This window comes from Salvelinus alpinus, chromosome 2 (assembly GCF_045679555.1).
Source record: "Salvelinus alpinus chromosome 2, SLU_Salpinus.1, whole genome shotgun sequence".
In the NCBI taxonomy this organism is placed as follows: Eukaryota; Metazoa; Chordata; class Actinopteri; order Salmoniformes; family Salmonidae; genus Salvelinus; species Salvelinus alpinus.
Window position 1 is genome coordinate 68,031,701 of NC_092087.1, and position 24,881 is coordinate 68,056,581.

The 24,881-nt window shown below is 46.2% G+C and overlaps 1 protein-coding gene and 2 pseudogenes across 4 annotated transcripts in view; 1 reads left to right on the forward strand and 2 right to left on the reverse strand.

The window, feature by feature from the left end:
* Positions 1 to 24,881, forward strand: part of LOC139567520 (probable helicase with zinc finger domain) — a 60,896-nt gene that overhangs the window by 30,518 nt on the left and 5,497 nt on the right. For all 4 annotated transcript variants that reach the window (XM_071388845.1, XM_071388848.1, XM_071388847.1 and 1 more), the window contains exons 18-29: positions 1,987 to 2,132; positions 2,675 to 2,822; positions 4,124 to 4,307; positions 5,316 to 5,544; positions 8,816 to 9,089; positions 12,782 to 12,833; positions 14,011 to 14,198; positions 16,054 to 16,276; positions 16,424 to 16,506; positions 17,246 to 17,747; positions 22,011 to 22,230; positions 22,406 to 23,006. In XM_071388845.1, coding sequence (XP_071244946.1) covers positions 1,987 to 2,132; positions 2,675 to 2,822; positions 4,124 to 4,307; positions 5,316 to 5,544; positions 8,816 to 9,089; positions 12,782 to 12,833; positions 14,011 to 14,198; positions 16,054 to 16,276; positions 16,424 to 16,506; positions 17,246 to 17,747; positions 22,011 to 22,230; positions 22,406 to 23,006 — 2,850 coding nt within the window. The remainder of the gene's footprint in view (positions 1 to 1,986; positions 2,133 to 2,674; positions 2,823 to 4,123; positions 4,308 to 5,315; positions 5,545 to 8,815; positions 9,090 to 12,781; positions 12,834 to 14,010; positions 14,199 to 16,053; positions 16,277 to 16,423; positions 16,507 to 17,245; positions 17,748 to 22,010; positions 22,231 to 22,405; positions 23,007 to 24,881) is intronic.
* LOC139551798 (toll-like receptor 13) lies at positions 17,798 to 19,129 on the reverse strand (annotated as a pseudogene).
* On the reverse strand, positions 19,960 to 21,700 carry LOC139551802 (uncharacterized; annotated as a pseudogene).

The following is a 24,881-nucleotide window of genomic DNA, read 5'->3' on the forward strand; positions in this document are numbered from 1 at the left end:
ATTTAGGCAGGTTACCTTCACCTCCTTGGGCACAGGGACTATGGTGGTCTGCTTGAAACATGTTGGTATTACAGACTCGGTCAGGGAGAGGTTGAAAATGTCGGTGAAGACACTTGCCAGTTGGTCCGTGCATGCTTTGAGTACATGTCCTGGTAATCCGTCTGGCCCCGCGGCTTTGTGAATGTTGACCTGTCTAAAGGTCTTGCTCTTATCGGCTACCGAGAGCGTTATCACACAGTCAGTGTTGCTTGCCTCGAAGCGAGCATAAAAGGCATTTAGCTTGTCTGGTAGGCTAGCGTCACTGGGCAGCTCACGTCTGGGTTTCCCTTTGTAGTCTGTAACAGTTTTCAAAGATGCTGCTGAGCATGTTTTCGGAGCTTTAACTATTTATTATTGTTGCATTGTCGAAGGAACCTGCAAGTTAGTATTTAGTTGGACAGTGTATACTAGAGGTTGACCGATTAATCGGAATGGCCGATTCCAAGTTTTCATAACAATCGGCATTTTTGGATGCCGATTATGGCCGATTTATTTTGCAATCCATGACGAGACTGCGTGGCAGGCTGACCACCTGTTACGCGAGTGCACGCAGCAAGGAGCCATGTTAAGTTGCTTGCTAGCATTAAACTTATCTTATAGAAACAATCAATCTTAACGTAATCACTAGTTAACTACACATGGTTGATATTACTAGTTTAACTAGCTTGTCCTGCGTTGCATATAATCAATGCGGTGCCTGAAGTTGTCACTTCTTTTGCGTTCAGTGTAAGCGGAGTCAGGGTATAAGCAGCAGTTTGGGCCGCCTGGCTCGTTGCGAACTGTGTGAAGACCATTTCTTCCTAACAAAGACCGTAATTAATTTGCCAGAATTGTGCATAATTATGACTTAACATTGAAGGTTGTGCAATGTAACAGCAATATTTAGACTTAGGGTTGCCACCCGTTCGATAAAATACGGAACGGTTCCGTATTTCACTGAAAGAATAAACGTTTTGTTTTCGAAATGATAGTTTCCGGAGTTGATCATGTTAATGACCAAAGGCTCGTATTTCTGTGTTATTATATTACATTTACATTTAAGTCATTTAGCAGACGCTCTTATCCAGAGCGACTTATGATTTGATAGAGCAGTCTGACTGAGCGGTGGTAGGCAGCAGGCTCTTTTTATTGATGTATTATATTAAGTTAAAATAAGTGTTCATTCAGTATTGTCGTTATTACATATATATATATATATATATATATATATATATATATATATATATATATATATAAATAAATAAATAAATAAATAAATAAATAAATCGGCCGATTTGAATCGGTATCTGCTTTTTTTGGTCCTCCAATAATCGGTATCGGCGTTGAGAAATCCTAATCGGTCGACCTCTAGTGTATACCATGTGTACATACGGCTAATCAAACTCAACTTGACAAATCACACTAATGGCTAAACATCTCAGCAGGAATGTAGCTACCGATGGTAGGATACCGGGCCACTTTGATTTTGGAGCCACAGGTCAAAACATTTTGGATTCGGCTGGACGGGAACTTATTGATTTGGAGCATTGCATTGTCTGCACAGACTACGTGACATGAGCTGTCGGGAAGAAATTGATTGAGCCTTTTTGAGTGCAGCAAGATGTCTGTTCCACAAGACTATGTACAGTGTCTGAAACCACAAGTAGATGTATAATGAATTTGGATCAAAACAAATATTGCCACTAAACATGTACAGTTGCAGTTTTATTGACTACAAATGCAGGAAAGACAACTCCAGTCAGGCTGTATCACCACCTACACATCCTTGTTGCATTGAAAAGACACAACTCCAGTCTGGCTATATCACCACCTGCACATCCCTGTTGCATTGAAAACAAAATACAAATAAATTGGGTATGTTACTTGAGATTCATTTTACTCATTGATTTTGGGTTGCCCTCACTTCTCTACCTCCATCCCTCTCTTTTCCCCGTTCCCTCCCACCAGCTCAGTCCGTTTGTGTACAGCGAGTTTTCTCGAGAGCGGAACCTGCATGTGTCGCTGTTGGACCGGCTGTACGAGCACTACCCAGCCGAGTTCCCCTGCCGCATCCTGCTCTGTGAAAACTACCGCTCCCACGAAGCTATCATCAGGTAGGTGTGAACTTTATCACACCACCAGGAGGGGGTGGGAGGAGGAGAGCGGAGGGAGGGGAGGGCGGTACAGTCAGCGCATCATGAATAAACACTCAGCAATAGTGATGGTGGGAAATTGATAGTTAGAATATTTTGTACGATCTTATATCGAGACTTTGACTCCGAATATCGATTTGTTGGATAAATAACATTTGACCCCGACTCCAGCAACATCGTTTACGAATGGGAGATTTTATGCAGGCAGGAGACCGAGTTGACAGTCCCTCTTGGCTGTTGACAGAAATAAAAGCCCAGTGTGCACTCGGAGTCCCATGACCACGGTGTTAATTCTCAGATGGGGATGCTGAAAGTTTTAGGTTGTGGTTTATGAAAGAAGGACCGTGTGGAATGGAAAACTAACCAAACAGATGGCAACATTAGTTGCCATATACAATGCACGCCCGTTCAACCATGCCTTTCTCAACTGACACCTGTCGCAACTGTGACATTTGGGTTGACCCACTGACGTTAAGTCTCCCACCCTCCCTATCGGCCTTCAGTTACACGTCAGAACTGTTCTACGACGGGAAGCTGATGGCCAGCGGGAAGCAGCCATCCCACAAGGACTTCTACCCGCTGACCTTCTTCACGGCGCGCGGCGAGGACGTCCAGGAGAAGAACAGCACGGCCTACTACAACAACGCAGAGGTATACACCGTTTTGTTCCCTTGTACACCACTGACTTAGGACCGCAGTGGTAGAATGAATTGGTTAATTGAACGTTGATTGAATTAGCGCATTCGTGGTGAATTGAAAAGGTTAATCATTCAATGGGATTGAGTTGAAATGCACACGCAAACAAAACTCACCCCATAGGGTCAACATTACTGTGATGTATTACTTGTGCCTCATATTGTTTACTGCGCTTCACAACCAGACATGTATTTGGGAAATACCTGCAAATGAAATGCTAATTCCTCGTGAAGCCCAGCATTCAAAACCAAGCACTCCAGCGACTGAGTTTGAAATTCAGAGGTGCCTCTGCTAAATCTGAGGGGTGACTTTTTTTTACATTTAATTTTACCTTTATTTAACTAGGCAAGTCAGTTAAGAACAAATTCTTATTTTCAATGACGGCCTAGGAACAGTGGGTTAACTGCCTTGTTCAGGGGCAGAACGACAGATTTGTACCTTGTCAGCTCGGGGATTCGAACTTGCAACCTTTCGGTTACTAGTCCAATGCTCTAACCACTAGGCTTCCCTGCCGCCTTGCTAAGTTGACCCCTGAACCCAGCTGACAGAAGCTGCCCAATTAAATTGGATCTAGTCTTATCACAGCGCTGCGCCAACCTGTCATAGGAATTACCCTGCCTCCCTTTGATGATACTGCACCTGTGTCAAACGGCTCGGGACATTAGCATAATGTCATAGGTTTAGGTTGCCTTGATTATGTGTGTGTCCTGTTTGTCTGCTGATGTGACGTCTGGATTCTCATCGTTTTTTTTCTTCTCCTCTCGGCTGAAAAGACCCCTTGAGCAGCAGTCATTTCCACCCTCTCTTTAGTTCTGCTTTCTCTTTGAGGGTTTTAGGCCCTGGTTAAGTACTTTGATGACTCGTAAATAATGCCAACAACTTGATTTAAAATTGACTGTCTCCTGTGTTGAGCTTGTAAAGATTCAATTGACACCAATAGAAGATGATAAAGGTTTTTGGCGGGAGGCAACAGAGCTAGGCAGGGCGCCATGCCTTCCAGGACAATTGTTTCTATCCAGCTCGAAGAACCATGAAAAAGTCCGTGGGGAGTAGGGTGAAGTTGCCCCTAGACGCTGATCTTGGGTCAGTTTAGCGTTTCCCCCATTTTATGGTTAAGGCTAGTATTGGGAGAGGGGAAGCTGATCCTAGATCTGTACCTAGGTGAATCTTCACCCCGGAGAGATGCCGGTTTTTGGACATGATCTATGAGAACCACAGGCACTTGTAACCAGTCTCTCCCTCCTGTGTCACCCGAGGTGTTTGAGATCGTGGAGCGGGTGGAGGAGATGCGTAAGAAGTGGCCGGTGGCGTGGGGCAAGCTGGACGAGGGCAGCATCGGCGTGGTGTCGCCCTACGCCGACCAGGTATTCCGCATCCGCGCCGAGCTCCGAAAGAAGAGGATGCACGAGGTCAGCGTGGAGCGGGTGCTCAACGTCCAAGGTGAGAAGAATACCTTATTGATCCATTTCCTTACAATTAGACCTGTGTTTATTTAATTTACCTTATGACACTACATTCCACTGTAACCCATGGCACAGACGGCCATTTGGCACATATTTGCTATCAAATAGAATAAAAATGTCAATACCGCAATCACAATGGAATTGTAAAGATCAAAGATCAAATCCCATATTACTCATACACTGAAGGACTTTCATTGTGGAACTTTCCCATTCTCCCATTTTATTTATTTTTTTGGCATTCTAAGAGAGCCAGCGATTTGAAGTGTGACCCTTCCCGTTTCTACCCGACATCTCAGAGATTGTCAGTCTCTCAGTTGGCAGCAGCACTTCACATCCTCTCTCCCAACGTAGTCTGTCTCTCATCTCCCAGCTAGCAGCTCCTCTCGTCTCCAGGACGAGGCTAATGCTCCCATTGGCAACACACACTCTCTCTCTCTTTCACACACACACTCCCAGCCATACGCTGCTGCTTCCAGCTCGTTAACTCTCTTATTAAGGAGAAGATGCAGCGATCAGGACGGATCTCGCAACACACAGCTGTCTCTGTTTCTCAATGTGGTGTTGGTGTACAGTACACACACACACACACACACACACACACACACACACACTACCTGGTGTTTGAGAGGGTGTGAATAGTGTATTTTTATTTTTTTTGCAAACGCTTAAGCTTTATCATGAATAATTTCTGCCGTAATTGGATCGTATTTTGGGTCATGAATGATGTCAGCGCCTGGTCGAGGTACTTGGATCATATAATGATTATAATGTAATGAATTAGTAATTATGTTTCTATGAGATGAATATCCACGAAAGCACGCTGAATATGACCAGTAGCGCTTAGTGACCTAATGAAAAAGCATTGTGTGAATGCAATTCATTACTATTAACGTTTGACATACTACACACTTGTTCCTCAGTGCTCAATGGCTGAAAATTTAAGGTCTAAACTGGCCCTGTATGCCCCCCCCCCCACTCTCTCCAGGTAAACAGTTCCGGGTGCTCTTCCTGAGCACTGTGCGCACACGGCACACCTGCAAGCACAAACAGACGGCCATCAAGCGGAAGGAGCAGCTGGTGGAGGACTCGACGGAGGACCTGGACTACGGCTTCCTGTCCAACTACAAGCTGCTCAACACGGCTATCACTCGCGCCCAGTCCCTGGTGGCCGTGGTGGGAGACCCCATAGCGCTCTGTTCGGTGGGCCGCTGCAGGTACGAAAAACAGATCAGGAAGTGTTGTTGTCATGGGCGAGGGCCCTTTTTTTGAATACTTAAATGAATCCTTGAAGAAATCCCTGATCTGACATGGCTGGATTGGCGACAGCGATACGGTAGAACTGTTGCTTACACTTATCAATTTGGGTTAGATCAGTGAATTACTCCACGGGATGAAGGAAGGATGGGTGTGTTTTTATAGCATTCAAACAGGGCCTGGAGTTTTCCCTGATAACGTTCTAGTCGTCAAAGTATTGCTCTTGACTGGGTTTGAAATCTTACTGTTTTCATGTTCCATTACATGTTCTGAAGGCTCACAGTAAATACGTTACGCGTTGCTGTGTGTGTGAGTGGGGAAGGGGCACAGTCAGTGTGCCAGCTGTGCAGGAAGAAGTAGCTCAGTGGGGTTGTGTGTCCCTGCCAGGCAGGCTCGCTCTACCTCTGCCCCACACACTCATTCACACACCCTCCCTAAGCCCTCTCCAATGCACGCCCGCGGAGTGTCCGCTTAGGATGACGACATAACGCCAGGCCCTGCCAGAGCCGTTGACATCAGCAATGTGCTGTGTTTCATGGGGTGTGTTTGTTTTGATAATGCTGTCATGTTGTCGAGGGGGTGCTACTCTGAAACCATATTTTAGGAATTTAGTTTTTCTCCAATGGAACTGAAATATGAGGGGGGGGGGTATTGAATTTGGTGCAGCTATTTGTGACCTAAGGAGTTCTCATCTCTGGCCTGAATGGAATTAAGCCAAAATCGACACTTTGCCTAGTTCTGTGTTGATTACGTCCAAATATTTCCCCCATATTAAAAACATCTTCAGGGCTGGGGCACAGATTCTGCTAGCCCATTCCCCATTGCAAACACACACAACCCTCCCTCAGCTGCAGTCCCTCTCTCCCGTCGCCATGGCAACTGTTGAGCGTCGGCAAACCAGTTATATCTGGCGCTAACGAGGAAGAAGCTCTGTTTAGATGGACTGTCTTAATGCCCGGAGAGGGGAGGAGACTGTCAGACTGTCACCTTTTAAAAAGAACAGACCAGTGGGCTGGTCATGGGCCCCATAGAGTAGGCTGCACAGTACATGCGCGCGTGACGTGCATACACACTCGCTGATACACATTTACACTCAAGCACGCACATGACACACACATGGAGGGTGGGTAAGAGGAGCATGAAAGCGAGAGGGAGAGATGATTGAGGTGTTGACTCATTTTCGATATGTCACAGATCCCCCCCCCCCCCCCCCCCATGTTGGTAAGAACACGGCACTGGACACACACACACACCACTCTGCTGTGCCTGTCAGATAAACCAGCGGGTAGCCACAAAGGTTAAGCAGTCCGGCTACAGAGAGCGGCCATAGCAGTTCTATATACACATATACCCCTCCACAGTGAAATGTCACCAGGCATGTTATCATCTCTATCTTTTTAGACGCTTCTATTATTGCTCACGTGATCCACGTTGTCTTTCGTGAGTGACGTGTGGAACACAGTCGCGCTCTTGATAAATGCACATTGAATAAACAAACAAGTTGGCAGTGAACTTACCACTTCCGATTTGTTTTACGGTTTGTGTACAATTGATAGAATTCGCCATCTATTTGGACTTAACTCAGAATGAACAGATTGTGAAGTAGTCTCCGTCCATGCTTCCCGTGTGGGCTTGATGTGGGTCATGGAAGCGATGCCTTAAACGTGAGTAACCGGAGGGGATGGGATAGCGGTGGTCTCGTCTGGGCGGGGGGGGGGGGGGGCGGCTGATTAACGCCTGATTGACAAAAAATAGCGACAAGCACTGTCCCACACCAGCCATACTTGTGCGGTGCCCTCAATTTGATACCAGCACAAAAGCCTTGCATTAGCTTTCAGAGTGAAGCTAGAGATTCGTAGAAATGTAAATTCAATTCCATTAATATCCTAGAAGGATTTTTCAATTTACTCCGTAAATGGAGTTGAAATGGAACTGACCCTGTTGGGGAGTAGACTGAGTCTCGCAAGCTTGCGTCATAGTGATGCTTTTTCATAGAGACGTCTACTCTAGATGCGGTCATTTTCAAGTCACAAACTCTGACCCCTTCTTTGAATATTTCTCGTTGGGTTTGCGATGAGTATGCGGTGTCATTTGAAAGCACCTGTAGCTGTCGCATACCGGTGATGTAAAGGACAGTTGTGAATAGGAACCCGTCTCATTTTGATGATGTAATTTCACAAAGGGGACAGTTGTGAATAGGGGACAGTTGTGAATTAGGGACCGGTCTCTGTTCCTTAATGGGCTGACAGCTTATTTCCCCCTCGGTCGCAGGTTCTGCAGTTAATATGCAAATCTGAGTAATTTCCGGAAATGTTTGTTCACCTGGACATTATGCAAGCTGTGTTGTTTCCGTACACACTCATAAACACACAAACATGCCAATCATAGACACACACAGACACACACACGGTCTACTCGTCAGAACTGAGCTGTTATGAACATGCCAACCCCACTAAAGACATTCCTTTTTACTTAATTTGCTTTGGTGTTGCTGCCTACAATAGGCCTTTTTAAATGGACCATGATTTATTCATTTATGCTACACTACATGATTTGGAGTAATATCTACCATAGTGGGTGGGTTAATAATTTAATTCTGAAAGTGGGAGCCTTTCACATGAAGATTCGACTTTTTGTTTTATTTCAACTTTATTTTGACATAGTCTTTTCCAGATGAGCCCTATATAGCACCCCAATACACATTCAGCTACACATTCATGCACACATTAAAATACACGTTATTATACACAACAATACACGAAAAGCTAAACAGAATCATAAAAAACAGACATTATCCAGAAAAAAATGTCCCTTAACAACAGTCTGAAATGCCCTGGAGGCACCAATTCCTCAAATTTTAAAGCGTATTGTAGATCGTTCCACATGTAAGGTGCAAGGAAATTTCTGGTTGATTTACCTAAAAGAGTCCGGAGTTAACCAACCCTGTGAATGGGTTTGATAACTTGTCATTTTAAATCTTAACAGTGATGTTAGGTAAGTCGGAAGTTTGTAGAGCAGGGCTTTGTAAACAAAAAGAGCGTAATGATGTGATCTACGTGACTTCAATCTGAAGGTGTGTGTGTGTGTGTGTGTGCACTATGTATTTCTTGAAATAGTAATGCCTGTTAAGTTGGCGTGTGAACGAGTGTGCAACCGCTCGTTCGAGAGTCAAGATAAAGTGCATGTATGTCCATGCCAGTCTCATCACCCCCTCTCCCCCCCCTCTCACAGAAAGTTCTGGGAGAAGTTCATCTCCATCTGCCACGAGAACGCCAGCCTGCACGGCATCACCTATGAGCAGATCAAGGCCCAGCTGGAGGCCCTTGAGCTCAAGAAGACCTACGTGCTCAACCCGCTGGCGCCCGAGTTCATCCCCCGCGCCCTGCGGGCCCAGCCGGCCCAGCACCCCCATCATCACCAACACCATCACCAACACCCACACCCCCAGGGACACACGGCCAGCAAGCAGCCCCAGCAGCAGCAACCGCAGCAGTCTCCCGCGAAGGTAAGTGTGTTAAGCCTGGGGGAGGGGTGGCAGAGCAGCTGGGCACTTGGGGCTATGGGTCTTGGGTGTGGAGATGTACTAGGATACTGAAGGCTGGAGGTACTGTGAATTGAGGTCTTTGTTGCACTAGGTTTTTGTGTCAAGAACTGCAACGCTGCTGGGTTTTTCACACTCAACAGTTTCCCGAGTGTATCAAGAATAGTCCACCACCCAAAGGACATCCAGCCAACTTGACACGACTGTGGGAAGCATTGGAGTCAACATGGGCCAGCATCCATGTGGAACGCTTCTGACACCTTAGAGTCCATGCCCCGACGAATTTAGGCTCTTCTGTGGGCGAAAGGGGGTGAAACTCAATATTGGGAATGTCTTCCTAATGTGTTGTACACTAAGTGTATATTAAGCGAACCGTGATGAGAAAGAGGGCTGTCACAATTACCTTATAACCGTGTAACCAACAGTTATGGATGAGGACTGTCATGGAAATAAACTAACCATAAAAATTGTATTTATTTATTATAATTTTGTGTCAAACATCTGATTGAATACAGGACTGACGGGCATTCGTGAATTTGAGTCTGTTTCTGCTGTAACGTGGACTCTACAACTTGATATAACTTTGTTGCTCGTTGGTGATACAATCAAGGTGTTGTAGCAAACAAGTCCTGGTTTGCCTAGGCAACGCCCCCTTCCTGCAGCAGCACATGCAGTCAAGCGCGGAGGAGAAAATGTCAGTCTTAACAAAAATAGGATAGGACTGGCCACTTCAGAGCCTAGTTCCTCTAGGTTTCTTCCTACAGTAGGTTCCTGCCTTTTCTAGGGAGTTTTTCCCTAGCCACCGTGCCTCTACATCTGCATTGCTTGCTCTCTGGGGTTTTAGGCTCTGTTTCTGTGTAAGCGTTTTGTGACAACTGCTATTGTAAAAAGGCTCTCATTTGATTTAGATATAGTGTTTTGGTGGGGGTGGGGTGGCGTGAATGCAATCATTTGGCTGACCAATTACCTTCCTCTAAAATTCCATGCCTTTGTCACAGCCCTAATGAGAGGGATGCATGGCTCTGGCTATCCAGTGTCTTTGTCTTGGTGGTATTAGTACAAGAGTACACTCACGTAGTCAGTGGTTTTAGGGCTCAAGGAATGAATCTTATTTTCAATTAAATAAACGTCAGTTCAATACACCGTAATTGGTTCCCTCGCGGGCCTTTTGGAAAACATATATATATATTTTTTGTGGTTGCAGCAAGAGTAATTTCCTGTCACGTCCTCTCGGTAGTTTTTATTATTATCGCAAAACCGTGTTTTACTTTTCTAAAGTGTTTTTAAAAAATTGTTTGTCTCGCCCTGTGAAAATGTTAACTGTTTTTCTGCTGTCCTCGCTACCGGCATAAAGGTGAACTAAATCACCACAGCTGCCAGGCCCCTCTATCGCCCACTACGTCTAATGAGGTGGATATCCACATCACACACACGTGCAGACAGTCGTGCACACATAATAGCTCGCATACTGGCTCACACACACACACAGTGGGTTGGTTACGGGCTCTTACTCTTTTTAAAATACTACTCCATACAGAAAGGTCAGTAGTAAGGCTCGCTGTTTCCTGCCATGTAGGGCTGGGCGGTAAACAGTATCGGTATTCATTCATGGACTGTTTTGGATTACTTTACCTTCTTTCACGCCGCTGATAAAAGCATCTTCTAGAGAAAATGCTGCAGAGAAACGTCTCCAGACCTTTTCGACAAAGTTTGTTTGCCATCTTGTGTGAGCAGACTGATAACCATGTGTGTGAGAGCGCGTGAGCCCATCTTGATCAGGTATTCATCCTCCAGGTGCATCTGACATTGCTGTCACTTTGTGTAGACTTGTTCCGAGCTCCCAATATCACTGGTCCAATATGGCTGCTAAGCAGGAAATGCTGCTGCCATCACCCGGTGTCCCCTGGTCTGAAGGTGTCCTCCAGCTCTGTCTCAATCTCCCCCTCTAGCTGTGTGGCACTGGTCATCTGGCCTGGCATAGACCTAGAAGAATCTATGCCAGGCAGATGCAATGGAGCTATTATTAGACACTGTATTGCACCTGTGACAGAGGTTGGCTTGGCAGGAGTGACATTGCGAATAGAGGTCGACAATTAATCGGCATGGCCGATTTCAAGTTTTCATAACAATCGGTAATCGGCCTTTTTGGACGCCGATTATGGCCGATTACATTGCAATCCACGAGGAGACTGCATGGCAGGCTGACCACCTGTTACGCGAGTGCAGCATCAAAAGGACCTTGTGGCTGCAAGGAGCCACGGTAAGTTGCTAGCTAGCATTAAACTTATCTTATAAAAAACAATCAATCTTCACGTAATCACTAGTTAACTACACATGGTTGATGATATTACTAGGTTAACTAGCTTGTCCTGTGTTGACTTGCCTAGTTAAATAAAGGTTATATTTAATAGTAAAAGGCTCACACTTCTAATAGTTTAACACAACTACAAGAAGCATTCCCTGAGTGTCTAAACCGATAAAGGGAACCCAAACCAGCCATCTAACCTATCATGAGGCGCATCCCCCCCCAAGGGAAACCACGTCAACTGTTATCAGTTAACACCACCACCTAGTCTCAGCTCGGCTACGCTAAGACACGCTAAAGTAGATTATTGTGTACATTCCTCCGTGCATCAATAATGCAACAGGTTGCAATCCACCTAAAGGCAATTGGATCGAGAACTTCCATGTTGTTGGTCACATAACAATCAGTGTCAGACTTTGTTGTTGTTTGAAAATAGATACTGCCCGATGTTGTGAGGCAGTTTAAAATGGAACCAGGGGGCACAGAATTGCCTCTCTTCTCTGTATGGCAAGGGAGAGATGAGTAGAGATGGAGAGAGATAATTAAGACTTATTGGTGCGTGCTTGTGTAAGTTGCTTTGGGGGAAAAGTGTCTGCTAAATGGGGTATTGGGTTTGCTTGCTCACGCCAGTTAGTGTCAGTCCTCATTAGCAGAGAAACTGATGAAAAACGTGCGTGATGTGTGCTAGCCTTTTAATACAGTAGTAATGTAAGGAAGCGCTTCTCTATGTGACCATCATAACAGCTATAGAACACCCAGTTCCAGCTGAAGAGATTATTAAATGACACGCGAGTATAGGATAGACATTTTTCTACGAGCATAGAATTGGTCAAACGATTTAAAGAAGGAAGCGAGGAGTGGGAAAATAGGAAACCTACGTCGTTTTGATATCTTAGGGCCAGTAGTATTTCTGCCCACATGACTTGACCGCACGAAAGCCTACTTTCGCTAAGAACTCAAATGCAGGATGTTTCAAATGTTTTGACCCATTGCTTATTCTTTCTATTAGCGGTTTTCCCTAGTCTGGTCACGTTAGGTAAAACTCCTGGCCCTAGAATACTATAGCTGCCTCCCTCATGAATCCACACGGTGGCTTTATATTCAAGAGCTGCAGTGAATGCGTTATCCTCCAAGAGTGTTATTGCCATTTAGATTCAACAGTGTCGGCTATTTCAAAGTGTTTTGGAAGCGTTAACCGTGTAGCCATTGTGACATATGTGGGCCACCACGGACCTTGCGGTTGCCGTCGCCTGCCCACCGCTTCATATAGGGAGCCTCGCACTCCTCCCCTTCTCTCGCTCCAGCGCTTTCTAAGGATGCCTCCCTCTCTCTCTCTCTCATTCTCTTCCAGGGGAAAGGTCAACATGCGAACCACACGGAGCACTTCCCACCTGAAGGATTTGGTGAGTGTCCGTCTTTCCTCGTCCTTCCGTCATCTGAGTGTTGACTTGTCTATTTGTATCCACTTTGGGATGCTCTTTCTGGAGTCCACACCAATCTCAATACAAACCGAAACAGTTACCGCTGTTAGTGTACGGGTAAACACTGCCAAGTCATGAACACTATACTCTAGCTGTATGTAGTTTGAGGCTGAAGCGCACTGTCCAAGTCTTAAACTTCCATCTCTCCACGAACATACTCAAAATGTGTTTCCCTCTTCTCCAAAAACAACAAACCTATTACATTAGTCATGATACAGGAAGAACACTATTTCTTTCTTTTCCATTGATTGGATTCACTCAATGGTTCACGTTCCACTGGGATGTGAATATTCACTATTAGAGAGCTGTAGCACCGAGCATAGTGTACCCTACTGTGTAGGAGCGCTGTCACCATGAATCTAGTCACCCCGTATGGAGAAAGCACCAGGCGGGCAGGGGAGAGATGGATAGAAGGAGGAGGCATGTTGTGCCATCCCTTTAGACGGAGAGCTAGGGCGAAGAGGAGAACAGGGAAGCGCACCAAGAGTACCGTCATAACAGTACATGTTATTATTACTATCATCACAATAATCACTGCCAGCATAATTATCATCATGCAACAGAACTGAGCCCCCCGTCACCATCCTGTCCCCCATCACCCACCCCTGCATCAACTGCAGAACTTTAGGCCCAAGGCTACGGTGGCAGTTTCTATAAGGTTAACTGTTCTTTATCACTGACTGGGGGTCAAGGAATTATCTTTCTAGCTAGATCTACACTTGATCTACACTTGAAGACCAACATGGTGCAATTGTTGTTGTGAAAAAGAATACAATACAGTATTAAGTTAAGACATCTTAAGTACCAATTGTTTGAAATTACAATAACTTATTATCTCATGGGGAAATTAGCTTGGTCCGCATAGGCACAAATAACACAGACCAAAACAGTGATTTGGTCTAGATAATAAAATCCTTCAGGATTAGCAACAAGACTAGCCACTGCTGTAATGAATATCACTTAGGAGTAGCAAATCATTAGCAGATATAAACTTTTATATGTTATTCTACTATTCTCTTCTACTTCTAAGAGTTGCACATTTATTAGCAGATATTAACTTTTATTTTATTCTTCTCTTAATCCCCCCCACCCTCTCCAGTTCAACCCAACCCTGCGGTGTTGATGGGCAACCCCATCCGGGCGTTCACGCCGCCCTTAGGGGGCACACCTGGCGGCATGGGCAAGTCCCCCAGTCCCGTGCAGAGGATAGACCCCCACACGGGTGCCAGCATCCTCTACGTGCCCGCCGTCTACGGAGGCAACATGGTCATGTCCATGCCACTGCCTGTAAGTATACTGCTACTGGGAATTGTAGTTGTTTATTGTTGAGGAAAGACTCAACATGTGTGGGTTTTGGTTTTAATGCATTTTTGTAAGTGTATTACTTTGAGTCGGAGTTGGAAGGGGTTAACTGTGTGTGCAAGAGCATACAGCGTACCGTACACTCTTATGCTAGCACACACACACTGACTTACACAAATCTTTCAGTTGGTGTTCGTTCTTGGTCTAAATGCGCTGTTTATTTGAGTTTCAAGGAAAACAATATTTATTTTTTTCGGGTTGTAACATGATGAATCAGTCGAGGAAAAAACACGGACCCCTTATGCAATACTGCATTTAATTCAGACTTGTCAGTCGGGCTGTGGTGTTATGCCGAGTTGTTAACGAAAACTCAGCAGCGCGTAACGATTGCTAATAGAGTGCCAAAATCCCCATAAGCTTGATTGCAAAATGTTCCTTTTGTGTTTGGGCCCTCCGTCTCCTCCTCGTCTGACAACAAGACCGAGAACAACACGTTAATTGAGAATAATGACTTCTGTTAGTCTGAACATTTTCGGCTCGGCCCGCGGGGTGAGATTTCATGCTCGTTATTCCTCGTTCAGTAATGGAAAGAAAGTCAACTCTCCATCTAACCCAACCTAGGCTGTTTATTTTCCCATTAAACCATCATGGCACAGGGCTGATAGAATGAGTGTTTGTTTTTTTTTAATCAGGAGGATGATTTGCCACGGCAAATAGCTAAGTGTCGACACACGGAGGGGGAGACTGTTTAAAATTATGTTCTCATTATGTTCTCAGGATACATGGCATCCTTTTTTCTGTTTCATAATTTTGGGAAGCAAAATATAATTTTACTGTTTTCAGGGCCTTTTTCTTTATATTTGACGAGGATTTTTTTGGCATACTTTTTTTTGGATGAAAATACATTTTATATAGGAGTTAGTTTATTATATGCACCATGCAAACAATCGGAGAGCCTTCATTCCTTCGCATACCAATGCCTCTTTTTTTGGCAGGGGGAAATATGGATGGATGTGCTTTGTTCAAAATGGCCTTTTTCAAAATGTTCATTGTATTTCTGCTCACTGTTGTCAATCAATTTGCATCCACTGCAATAAAGGGATATGTTTCACTCACCAGCCGGTCTGACAGGTGGCAGAGACCAATCCAACATCGAACTGCTCTCCCTCACAGAAACAGATTCATATTTTAACACACTGTCTGTTTCCCCCGACCTGCATCAGCCTCTGTGCTTTTCACATAGACTGTCTGCACAAGGGGGGTGGGGGGTGTGGCATATAAACCCGTTTATAATAGCAATAAGGCACCTCCTGGGGGTTTGTGGTATATGGCCAATATACCACGGCTGAGGGCTGTGTCCAGGCACTCTGCGTTGCGTCGTGCCTTGGAACAGCCTTATATTGGCCATATACCACAAACCGCCAGGAGGTGCCTTATTGCTTAAATATCTGGCATTGTAGTTCAGCTCGACGCGTCAAGGCAAACTGCATTCACTCTTCAACACAGTATCTCCTGCATATGTATTTACATGACAGTTGTGAAAGTCTTAATGCATTTTACGAGGATGTCCATGGGGAAAAAGGGATCATTTCATAAATTGGCCTAGGTACCTAGATCACTCTTTAGGAATGATCGGTTACCTAGACTTGCACTTATTTGGTTCTAGCGATATTTTAATAATTTATTTAACAGGGAGAATGCACTGTAGTCAACATTTTAGAATGAACTTCGATAGAACACCACTGGAATTAGCTGACCTGTTTCTTGTCGACCCCGTCTGCTCTGACTAGGCGTATTGCGTGGATTGATTTATATTGACTCGTATTGATGTGATGTCCAGTCTGTCCCCATCCAGTTGCCGTGGCCCGGCTATCAGAACCGCTTTGCCATGGACCCACGCATCATGAGCCACCAGGCGGCCATGGCCTACAATCTGAACCTGCTGCAGGCCCAGAACCGGGGCTCGCCCATCCCCTACGGCGGAGTCACACACCCCTCCCCCTTGGGCATGGGCCAGCAGACCAGTCCCGACAAGGAGCTTCAGGCTGATTCCGTCAGAAACGGTGTGTAGCAAATAAGTTGAAGTGCTTTATTGTGGAAATTGGTAGAAACTGTGTGACGTCGGTGTCTTGGCACAGTAACTCAAACACAGCACAGAAGCTGAAAAAGTGCCTGCGTTTTTGAACACCCCCCCCCCCCCCCCCCCTCAGGTAAAATGGACGGGTGTCCAAAGTCCGAGCAGAGTCGGCTGCAGACACCAGAGAGGAAGACCTCGGAGATGAAGGACAAACAGGTACGTTGTTGTTGACTCGCTCTGTAGTCACGCTGTGGGCTTAGTTGGTGCTTAATCACAATGAGAAAAATGACTTTTACTAGTCTCCATTAAAGCCTCTATTTAGCAATAATTCAAATAATACATGATTTCAAAAAGGAGTTTTGCTTTGCTCACACGTATTTACAGAAATATGTATTGATATAGAGTGGTTGGTGGTTTAGCAACAAAACCGACGCGTGTACAACTATGGGGCAAAACAGACTGGGTTGGCTAGATTGTTGACAACATGTAAACTATATTTAGGCTCCAATGTTTGTGCAAATGTATTTGTTTTCAATAATCAGCACTTGTTTTCTCTCAAATACAATTGTTGGTTAGCTAGCTAGCGAATTTTAGCCATATTAGCATAAATGTGACATCAGTCAAAACACAAAACAACACATGGTATCAAGAACAAGATAAAACTGGCTGAAACGAGCCACTTGCGATTCCCCACCTGGCAGTTTCTTGTCATCGTTTCTATCCATCTGGCCGTCCAGAATCACAACAATACACAGACTTCTGCCCGAATGAAGCATCGTTTTCTTGACATTGTCAGCCAACCCATTTATAGTTAATGAACTATTTAGAATTGATACATGTATAAATGAATACATATATAAGTTAATATAGTTTAATTCATTCTGTAGAATTGCTGTATGGCTAAATGAGCAAGTTGATTGTAGCCCTGCTCACACTTTGTTTTCAACTGCTCCAGGGAGAGTGTGATCCGGGCGGTGGCCGGGGTCTGGACTCTCAGACGGACGGACTGGGCTTCCCCAATGCCATGCTTCACCGCAAGGACAACTCAAGCCAAAGACCACTCAACTACCACCTGGCGCCCCCCAACCCGGCCTTTGCCCCCCATCCCGTGGGTCGGGCTTTCCCCCCACAGTACCCCGGCGTGTCCAGGCTCCCCTTTAGGGTGCCGACCCAGCACCCAGGTGGGGGCCCGGCCATGGGCCAGCCTAACCAGCATCACTCGGCCCAGCTATCCCCAGCCTACGCCAGCGGCGGCCACAACCCCTCCTTCTTTGGTGGGGCCATGGCCTCCCACAGGGGTGTGCCGGAGACTGAGGAGGAGGGGCCGGAGGAGATGGGGAATTCCATCAGGTCCCAGATGGGCCACCAGGTGGGGCACCACCCGGCCCTGTCGCAGCCCAGCCGAGTTAACAGCTTCGGAGAGGAGAACCAGGAAGGAGGCCTGGGAGATGGGATGGGTGAGTTCTACCATAGAGTTCAAATTCTACGAGTGCTACTTTTTTTTTTGTCACCTCTAACCGGGAAGTTTATTCAAACCATAACAACAAAATAGCAAACAAGAATCTGTAAATGTTGAATAATCTTGTTGTGATACATGTAGGTATACAGGTGTAAATGTGTGTTGCGTTAGTCTGGGCTGTGGTTCAGGAGGGGCCAGTTTGGTCCACAGATGGTCCCAGAAGGCAGGCTGTGTGACGGGGCCAGTCCAGGTAGGTCTTGACCATTCTGGCCAGACGGTGGTGGGCAGACATCTGCCTATGTGGGATGTCCTCCAGGATGAGGAAGTTCCTGTGCTCCACCAGCATACGGAGAGTGGCCAGTCTCAGCTCCAGCAAGCACCAGTTACTGCGCTGGAAGTGGTGGCTGGCGTAGAGGCTCGCTGTGATGTTGTCCACGATGTCCTTCCCTCGCTGGAAGTCCCTGCTGTGCAGACAGAGACGTAGGAAGAGAGGCCCCCTCTGTTCCAGGTTGGGCAGCAGCTGTTCCACCACCCAGCACTTGTCTTTTCTGCTGTACGACACAAAGGCATCATAGCGGTACCTGGGGTTGGGCCTCCGCAATCCTTCCTCCAGCCAGCCTCGGACAATGTGGAAGAGGGCCAGCTGATGGAGCAGGACCACCAGCATGAAGAGGAGCAGGGCCAGGGAGGTGCAGAGGAACAGGACAAATCCCAGGTCCAGGGTACAGTTGGCCTCCAAGTTCTGGATACCGTTAGCATTTTTTCATGTCAGCTCCACTTCTCCGGCCTGAAACAAGATGACCTGGACTTGTTTTTGTCTCTGGGCCCAGATGATTAGCCAAGCATTGTTACCGCTGCAGTACAGGTGAGGATCTGCGAATAGCGTGTACCTCAGGCTGGTCAGGGGTTCTGGGAAGCTTTCCATCGCCATGAACTCCTCATCGATTCACGCTGCCTGAGGGAGTGCAGGTTTCTGCTCAGGTCCTCCTCTAGACTTAGGATTCCACAGTCATTAAGGTTCAGGCTCTCCAGCCTGGTCAGGTTGTGGAACAAGGCCAGCCCTGGCTGCAGGTTAAGGTCCAGTTCTTCCAGCTTCAGATACCTCAACTGCACAAGCCTGTTCAGGTCAGTCATGTCTGTAAACTTGGCATAGAGCTTTGACTGGAAGTCAAACTCCTGCAGGGAGGGGAAGTACTTTGCGGCGAAGTGAGACCCACACAGGAGGCGCTCTGTCTTGCCTGCGAGGCTGACAGACTGGAAGAACGGCCTCCAGCAGTCTTTGAAGGACACGGTTGGGACACGGAGTCGAAGGGCCAAGCCTGCTTTTGGTGTTGCTGCCAATGATAATGGTCAGGTTGAGAAAATTGTCATGTGCATCAACCCCTGAGGGAAAATTCACACTATTCTCTGACTCACTGGTTGGAGGGAGAAAGTATACTCTTTAGGGAAGTAAGGTGGATTAATGCATGAGCTTTGACGTGAACAACTGGGTTATCTTCCAGTGTTATGGTCTCCAAGCTTCGCAGGCCGTAGAAAACGTGCTTGGTAATCTGTGCGATATTGTTACTACTTAGGTCTAGGAACCTCAATTGTCTATGTCCATTAAATGTAAAGTCGACAATAGTGGTGATTTGATTGATTGTTAAATCCAGCCGCTCCAAATGTGTGAAACAACAGAACTGCTCTGAGATGTTTGGCATGTTGAGCCATTTCAGAGACAGTGCTTTCAGCCAGGTGACGGGTCCCTTTTGAGTGTCACAAAGAACACCAAGCTCAGCTTTGTCAAAAAGGAAAAGTCCTCTTGGTGACATTCTTCAGATAATGTATCAAGCTCAAGTTTATGCTGGCATGAAATCCAAAGCCAACAAGAATGATCGTCTTTTTACCAAGCAGTTTTTGACTGCAAATGTGGTGTAGTTCCTGAATTTACAGTGATCTAATTCAAGTTGTGTGATTGAGAGTTTGAATACAGTCTCACAAACTGACTCGAAGGAAATGCTTTTCTCATCAAAGGGAAAATAACCTAATACGTTGATACCAGACTGCAGAAGCTGTTTCTGTACCTCATCGATAGCGGGCAAAGACCGAGATGAGATGTTTTCAAAGCATTTGAATGCTCCTTTTTCTAAACGACGTGCATTAGGGAATGTAAGAAACACCTCTTGAAGACGATAGACGTAAGGAAGCTCAAGAACAGCTCCTTTTTTGTTTCACAGCAGTTCTGGTGTCTCAATGATTATCTCGTCTGATGTAAAGTCCAGGCTCGTCAATGACTGGGACATATTGACAATCCTACAAAACAAATCAGCGAGCTCCTGTGTACAGGTGTTGACTGAGTTTCTTCAGAAGAGGAATCCCCCCCCTCCCCCCAATGCGTCCGGTGCCATCACCCAAAGCCTATAGTTATTAATTGACAGTTCCTCCAGGTTAGTCAGGTCAGTAAAGATGTTGGATAGAAGTGATGGATTGTAACACTTACTGCAGTACAGAGAGAGTTTCTTCACCCTGGACAGCCCTGTATGTAAAGGCTCTTGAGGTTGTCAAATCGAGGCAGAGCGCCAGACAGCAGGACAGATTCTTCTCTTATCTCAAGACAGAGGGCATGGTAGTTTGACAGAATGATGGAGAGGTTGAGGAAACATACATCCCAGCACGTGGCACTGAGGTTGCCATATGGGCAGTTGGGGTGAATGAACTCCCAATAGTCAAGTCTTCTCATAGAGAATGTGTTACTCAACCAACCTCAGGAACCAACCATCCATGCTGCAAATAGTCCAAACTGAACACTGAGTAGCCTCGTCTTTTTTGTGAAGTAGACACTGGTTCGATAAAGTGTGTTGATGGTCAAACTATAGTTTGTCCAAGGAAATAAATGTCTTGTCCAGAAACGTTTCTTGTCATTCAGTGACAAATAAAGGCCTGCGCACAAAGAAGGAAGCGCCTTTTTCCAATGGGACGAGATGTTGGTGAGATGACTTGTCCAGTGGAATGAAGACCTGGAGTTATTTCACTGCTGTGTTGTAGCTGTGTGCATCTCCTGTTGATCTATTTACAGTATACATGTATAGCTTTTGCTGCATCTCTGTAATCTCTTCCTAGTCTGTATTTTTATGGCTTGGCCCCGAGAGGCTGTGGGACACAAGGTTATAATTGGTCAACTCTTCAATTTGCTTTTCTTCAGAATCCCTGAGAGGTGGTGGTGGTGGTAGTAGTGGGGGTGTGGTCTGTATCTTTGACATGCAACAGTCTGAGGTCACGTGAGACTAAACCGATGTTTGTGGGCACTTGGGTGAGTGCCTCCTGTTGTTGTGGGAGATCCAGTAATCAGTTTAGCCCCTCACTTTTTTTGTTTTAAAGTTGATGCTGGTATCACTTTCACATAATTACACAAAAGGTCAGGTAATTAGCTATAGGGAAACAACGTTTTTGAACTTTGAATGGTTCAAGTCATGGTTAATCCAGAGAAAATAGTGTTTGACTGAAATTCTTTATTTGAAATGGCTTTCTGAAAACAACTATTTTCCCTTCGAGTAGCTGGATTTCAGTACCGACCTTAGGCAAACTTCCAGGTTCTTTTTCACCCAGAAAGGATAACATTACACTGTCAACCTTACGCTTTCACTAAATATATAATCTGTTCTCTGAGGAAAGGGGAAGTTTAATAAAAGGTGTTTTTTTTGTTAATTAAACCTAACACGTGACACTACAGCATTCATCTGGGTTTAATTATGCAGACATATGATTTTAATAATTAAACACCTTTTATTGAAATGATTCTGTCTGAACATCTCTAGTAGTTCCAGTTTGCTCTTGGTTTCACACCTTGGTTGGGCTGTGAGGTAGCGACCGTAGGCTATGGCTTGTTTTTAATTTGAGACTTTGTCCGGGTCCAGAAACAACCCCTTGTCACTACAACTTTGATATTTTCATATCTAAAGACTACTCGGACATGCCTAGGTTTAAGCAATCTGGTGATGACTCCTAGTCTTCCAATGCTTCTACTACCTAGGCAAACACTTGAAAAAATACCACTCAAACTATCTTTTGGTATTTGTTAGTCCACTGTTGATATACTCCCAACATTTTTTGCATGTCAGCAATTACACTTTCAATATATAGAACTTTCAAAATACAGCAAGTGTCACAGAATGATGTTTTTTGCATCATATGATGTGAGATTAAAATAATAATTGTTTTTTTATACATTTTTTTTTAATCAAACCATAATCTAACAATCTCGCTCCCTCTTTCCCTACAACAGACCCCCTAACTCTGGAGGCCCTGAGTCAGCAGGCACGGCTGGGCCAGTGGGGTGAGCCCGGGCCCTTCCTCCAGGGCGGTGTGGCCTTCCCTCTGCCCCAGCAGCTGGCCCATCTGGCCCAGCCCGGCCTAGCCCGCTTCCCCCCTCAGCTGCTGGCACGGGCCAACTGGAGAATGAGCGCAGGCATGGAGGACGAGGCTGGCGGACCGCCTTTCACTAGGTAACCTTCAGGGCCGAGAGCGGCTTTCCCTTTGTCTTGTTCTCTTTCTCTCTCCCTCGCGCTCTTTCGATCTCGGGCTCTTTTCCCTCTCGCTCTACCACTCACACCCTCTCTTTCTACTGACTTGACTGCCTTTGGATATTAAGGCTATATATCCGTCTTCTCTCCTCCGTAGGTTCCCAGGCCTCCTGAGAGAGATGCCCCCCCAGGATCAGCCCGATCCCAGGGACCCGGTTGAGATGCAGCCCCCTCCCCAGTCCCGCCTGCTCCAGTACCGCCAGGTCCAGTCCCGCTCCCCGGGAGACCCCTCCTCCCCCTCGTCCGTAACCTCCAACCACACCGGACCCTTCCCCCCTGGCCCCTATCCCGGCCGAGAGCCCACCAGCCACGAGCTGGAGCTCCTCAATAACCCGGGTCTCCAGCAGCACCCGGGGAACCAGCTCTACAACCCCAACGCCTACCCCCACCAGCTGGGCCACTCCACAACCCCGCCCCCGCAGGTCAAGTACCTCCTCCAGGAGGCCCAGTGGCCTCACGGCGGAGCTGGCGTGGCCCAGAACCACATGCTGGCTCAGGGCCAGGGCTTCCCCTATGGGCTGCCCGTCATGGCCCACCCCAGTAGACAGGAGCAGGTCCACCTCATGCAGCTCCACCACCAGCAGCAGCAGCACCATCAACAACAGCAGCAGCAGCAGGGTCAAGGCCCAGGCCAGGAGCCCTACCACCCTCTCTCCCCCAGAACAACAGGTGCCACCGCCCTTCACAATGTAGAAGAGGTAAGGACCATGCTCTATCCATGTGTGTGTGAAGAATAGAGTTGCTGTGACTATTGTACTAGTATGGCCCCATCTGTCACCGTTACTAGTATGCCCTGTCTGTCACAGTTTTGTGCTACATTATACTGTCTTTTCACCTCACTTCCAATGCTACGTTTTAGCACGGTCGGGTGCATGCAAATATATTTCAAGATTTTAATACAGAAATGTTTGGAGAGAAAAAAATGTCTCACCATGACATCACAGGAAATGGAAGCTGTGACTTTCTCACTCTCTGTAATGAGTTTTTTCTGACCTAAAAATGACTGTGAGAAAAGGAGACATGTATCAGTTAAAGCGCAGCATGTTGCTCAGAAGCTCTCCGGGGGGCCCGAACACTGGGGAAATAATCTCCTAACCGTTGCCTCAACGTTGCTAACTTTGTCGGAGTAGAACGTTAAAGCCAGGTGACTGAGGATAGGAGATGCTAGGGCATAGCATTAAGGATTTCTGTGGGTGAAGGTGTGGTCCAGGGTTTGGGCAACCCTTGTCCTGGAGAGCTACAGTGTGTGTGTGTGTGTGTGCATGGTGGTTCATTAGGCACCAAACGGGCAGGGACTACATAGACTTGTCCAACACTCATTTTTGTTTCCCCAGTGCAAAATGTTTGATAACATTTTCCGTTGCAGTCCCTAATGAACACGACCGAGACATTTGGTCCTACCCAGCTGGGTCAGACCACAGAGTGAATAAGCAGCCCTCTCCATCCTACGTATGTGTTATCGTCTAGCCTGTTCGATAACGTGGCAGCCTAGTCGACTTCGTGGCATTTTCCTTTATTTGATTTTAACAGGCAATTAACTTTATTGGAAGACATTGCTCTTTTCGGATGCCAATATCCTTTTCCGACCGGATATTCGCCCACTGTGTATCCAGTTCAAGTGTTAGGACTCTCCAGTGTTTTCGCTGCCTTCATTTAGCTGTGGCGCTGCGCCACGGTAAAGTCATTGACCCCGCTGGCCAGAAATATACGTGTGTGTGTGTGAATATACCAAATTTACATAGTATTTTTACCAAACATATTTTCGATAATTTGTCCAGGTGCAACATTGTTCTAAAGGTTATTTAGCTCTTTGCGCCGCTGTGGCAGTCAAACCTGCCTGAGCAGGAAACTCAGTGCGGTGGCTAGTCAGACCTGGAGAGACGGCACAACACCTCACCCCTCACCTAGTCAAGTTTCAATACTGCATAGTGTAGTCTCACCCCTCCACCTAAAACAAATATGTTTTGGGGGGGGGGGGGGAACGGCTAACTTCTAGCAATTCTACACATGGGGAAGAGAAATGTGCAGTTTTATAGCTAATCTAAAAATATATATATTTTACCACCCTTTCTCTCCAATTTCGTGATATCCAATTACTATATTGTGTCATCGCTGCAACTCCCCAACAGGCTTGGGAGAGGTGAATGTCGAGTCATGTGACCCGCCAAGCCGCGCTTCTTAACACCCGCACGCTTAACCCAGAATCACCGTTCAACTGAGGATTGAAGTCAGTCCTTTTGGAAAATCTGACCATTTCAGTAAAAAAATTATTGGTCCCCCCCCCTGCAATGCGACCAACATTTCCAGAGAAGAAAGGGTCTCTCACAGAGTGATGAGTATAACACTGTCACTCCCCAAAGGCTAAGCTCACCACAGTCCTCAACACCTTTGGATGGTGTTCTGGTCCGAAGGCTGTTCTGTTTTCATACCATAGTCCAATTTCGGAACGGGTGTTTTTCTCGAATGCTCTTCGGAATGCTCAGCCTGTCCCCTCACGTGGCTCTTATCACGTCTTATTGGTATTCCCATGAGTTTTCCAGGATTTTAATCATGATTCCCTGCATGTTCCCAGC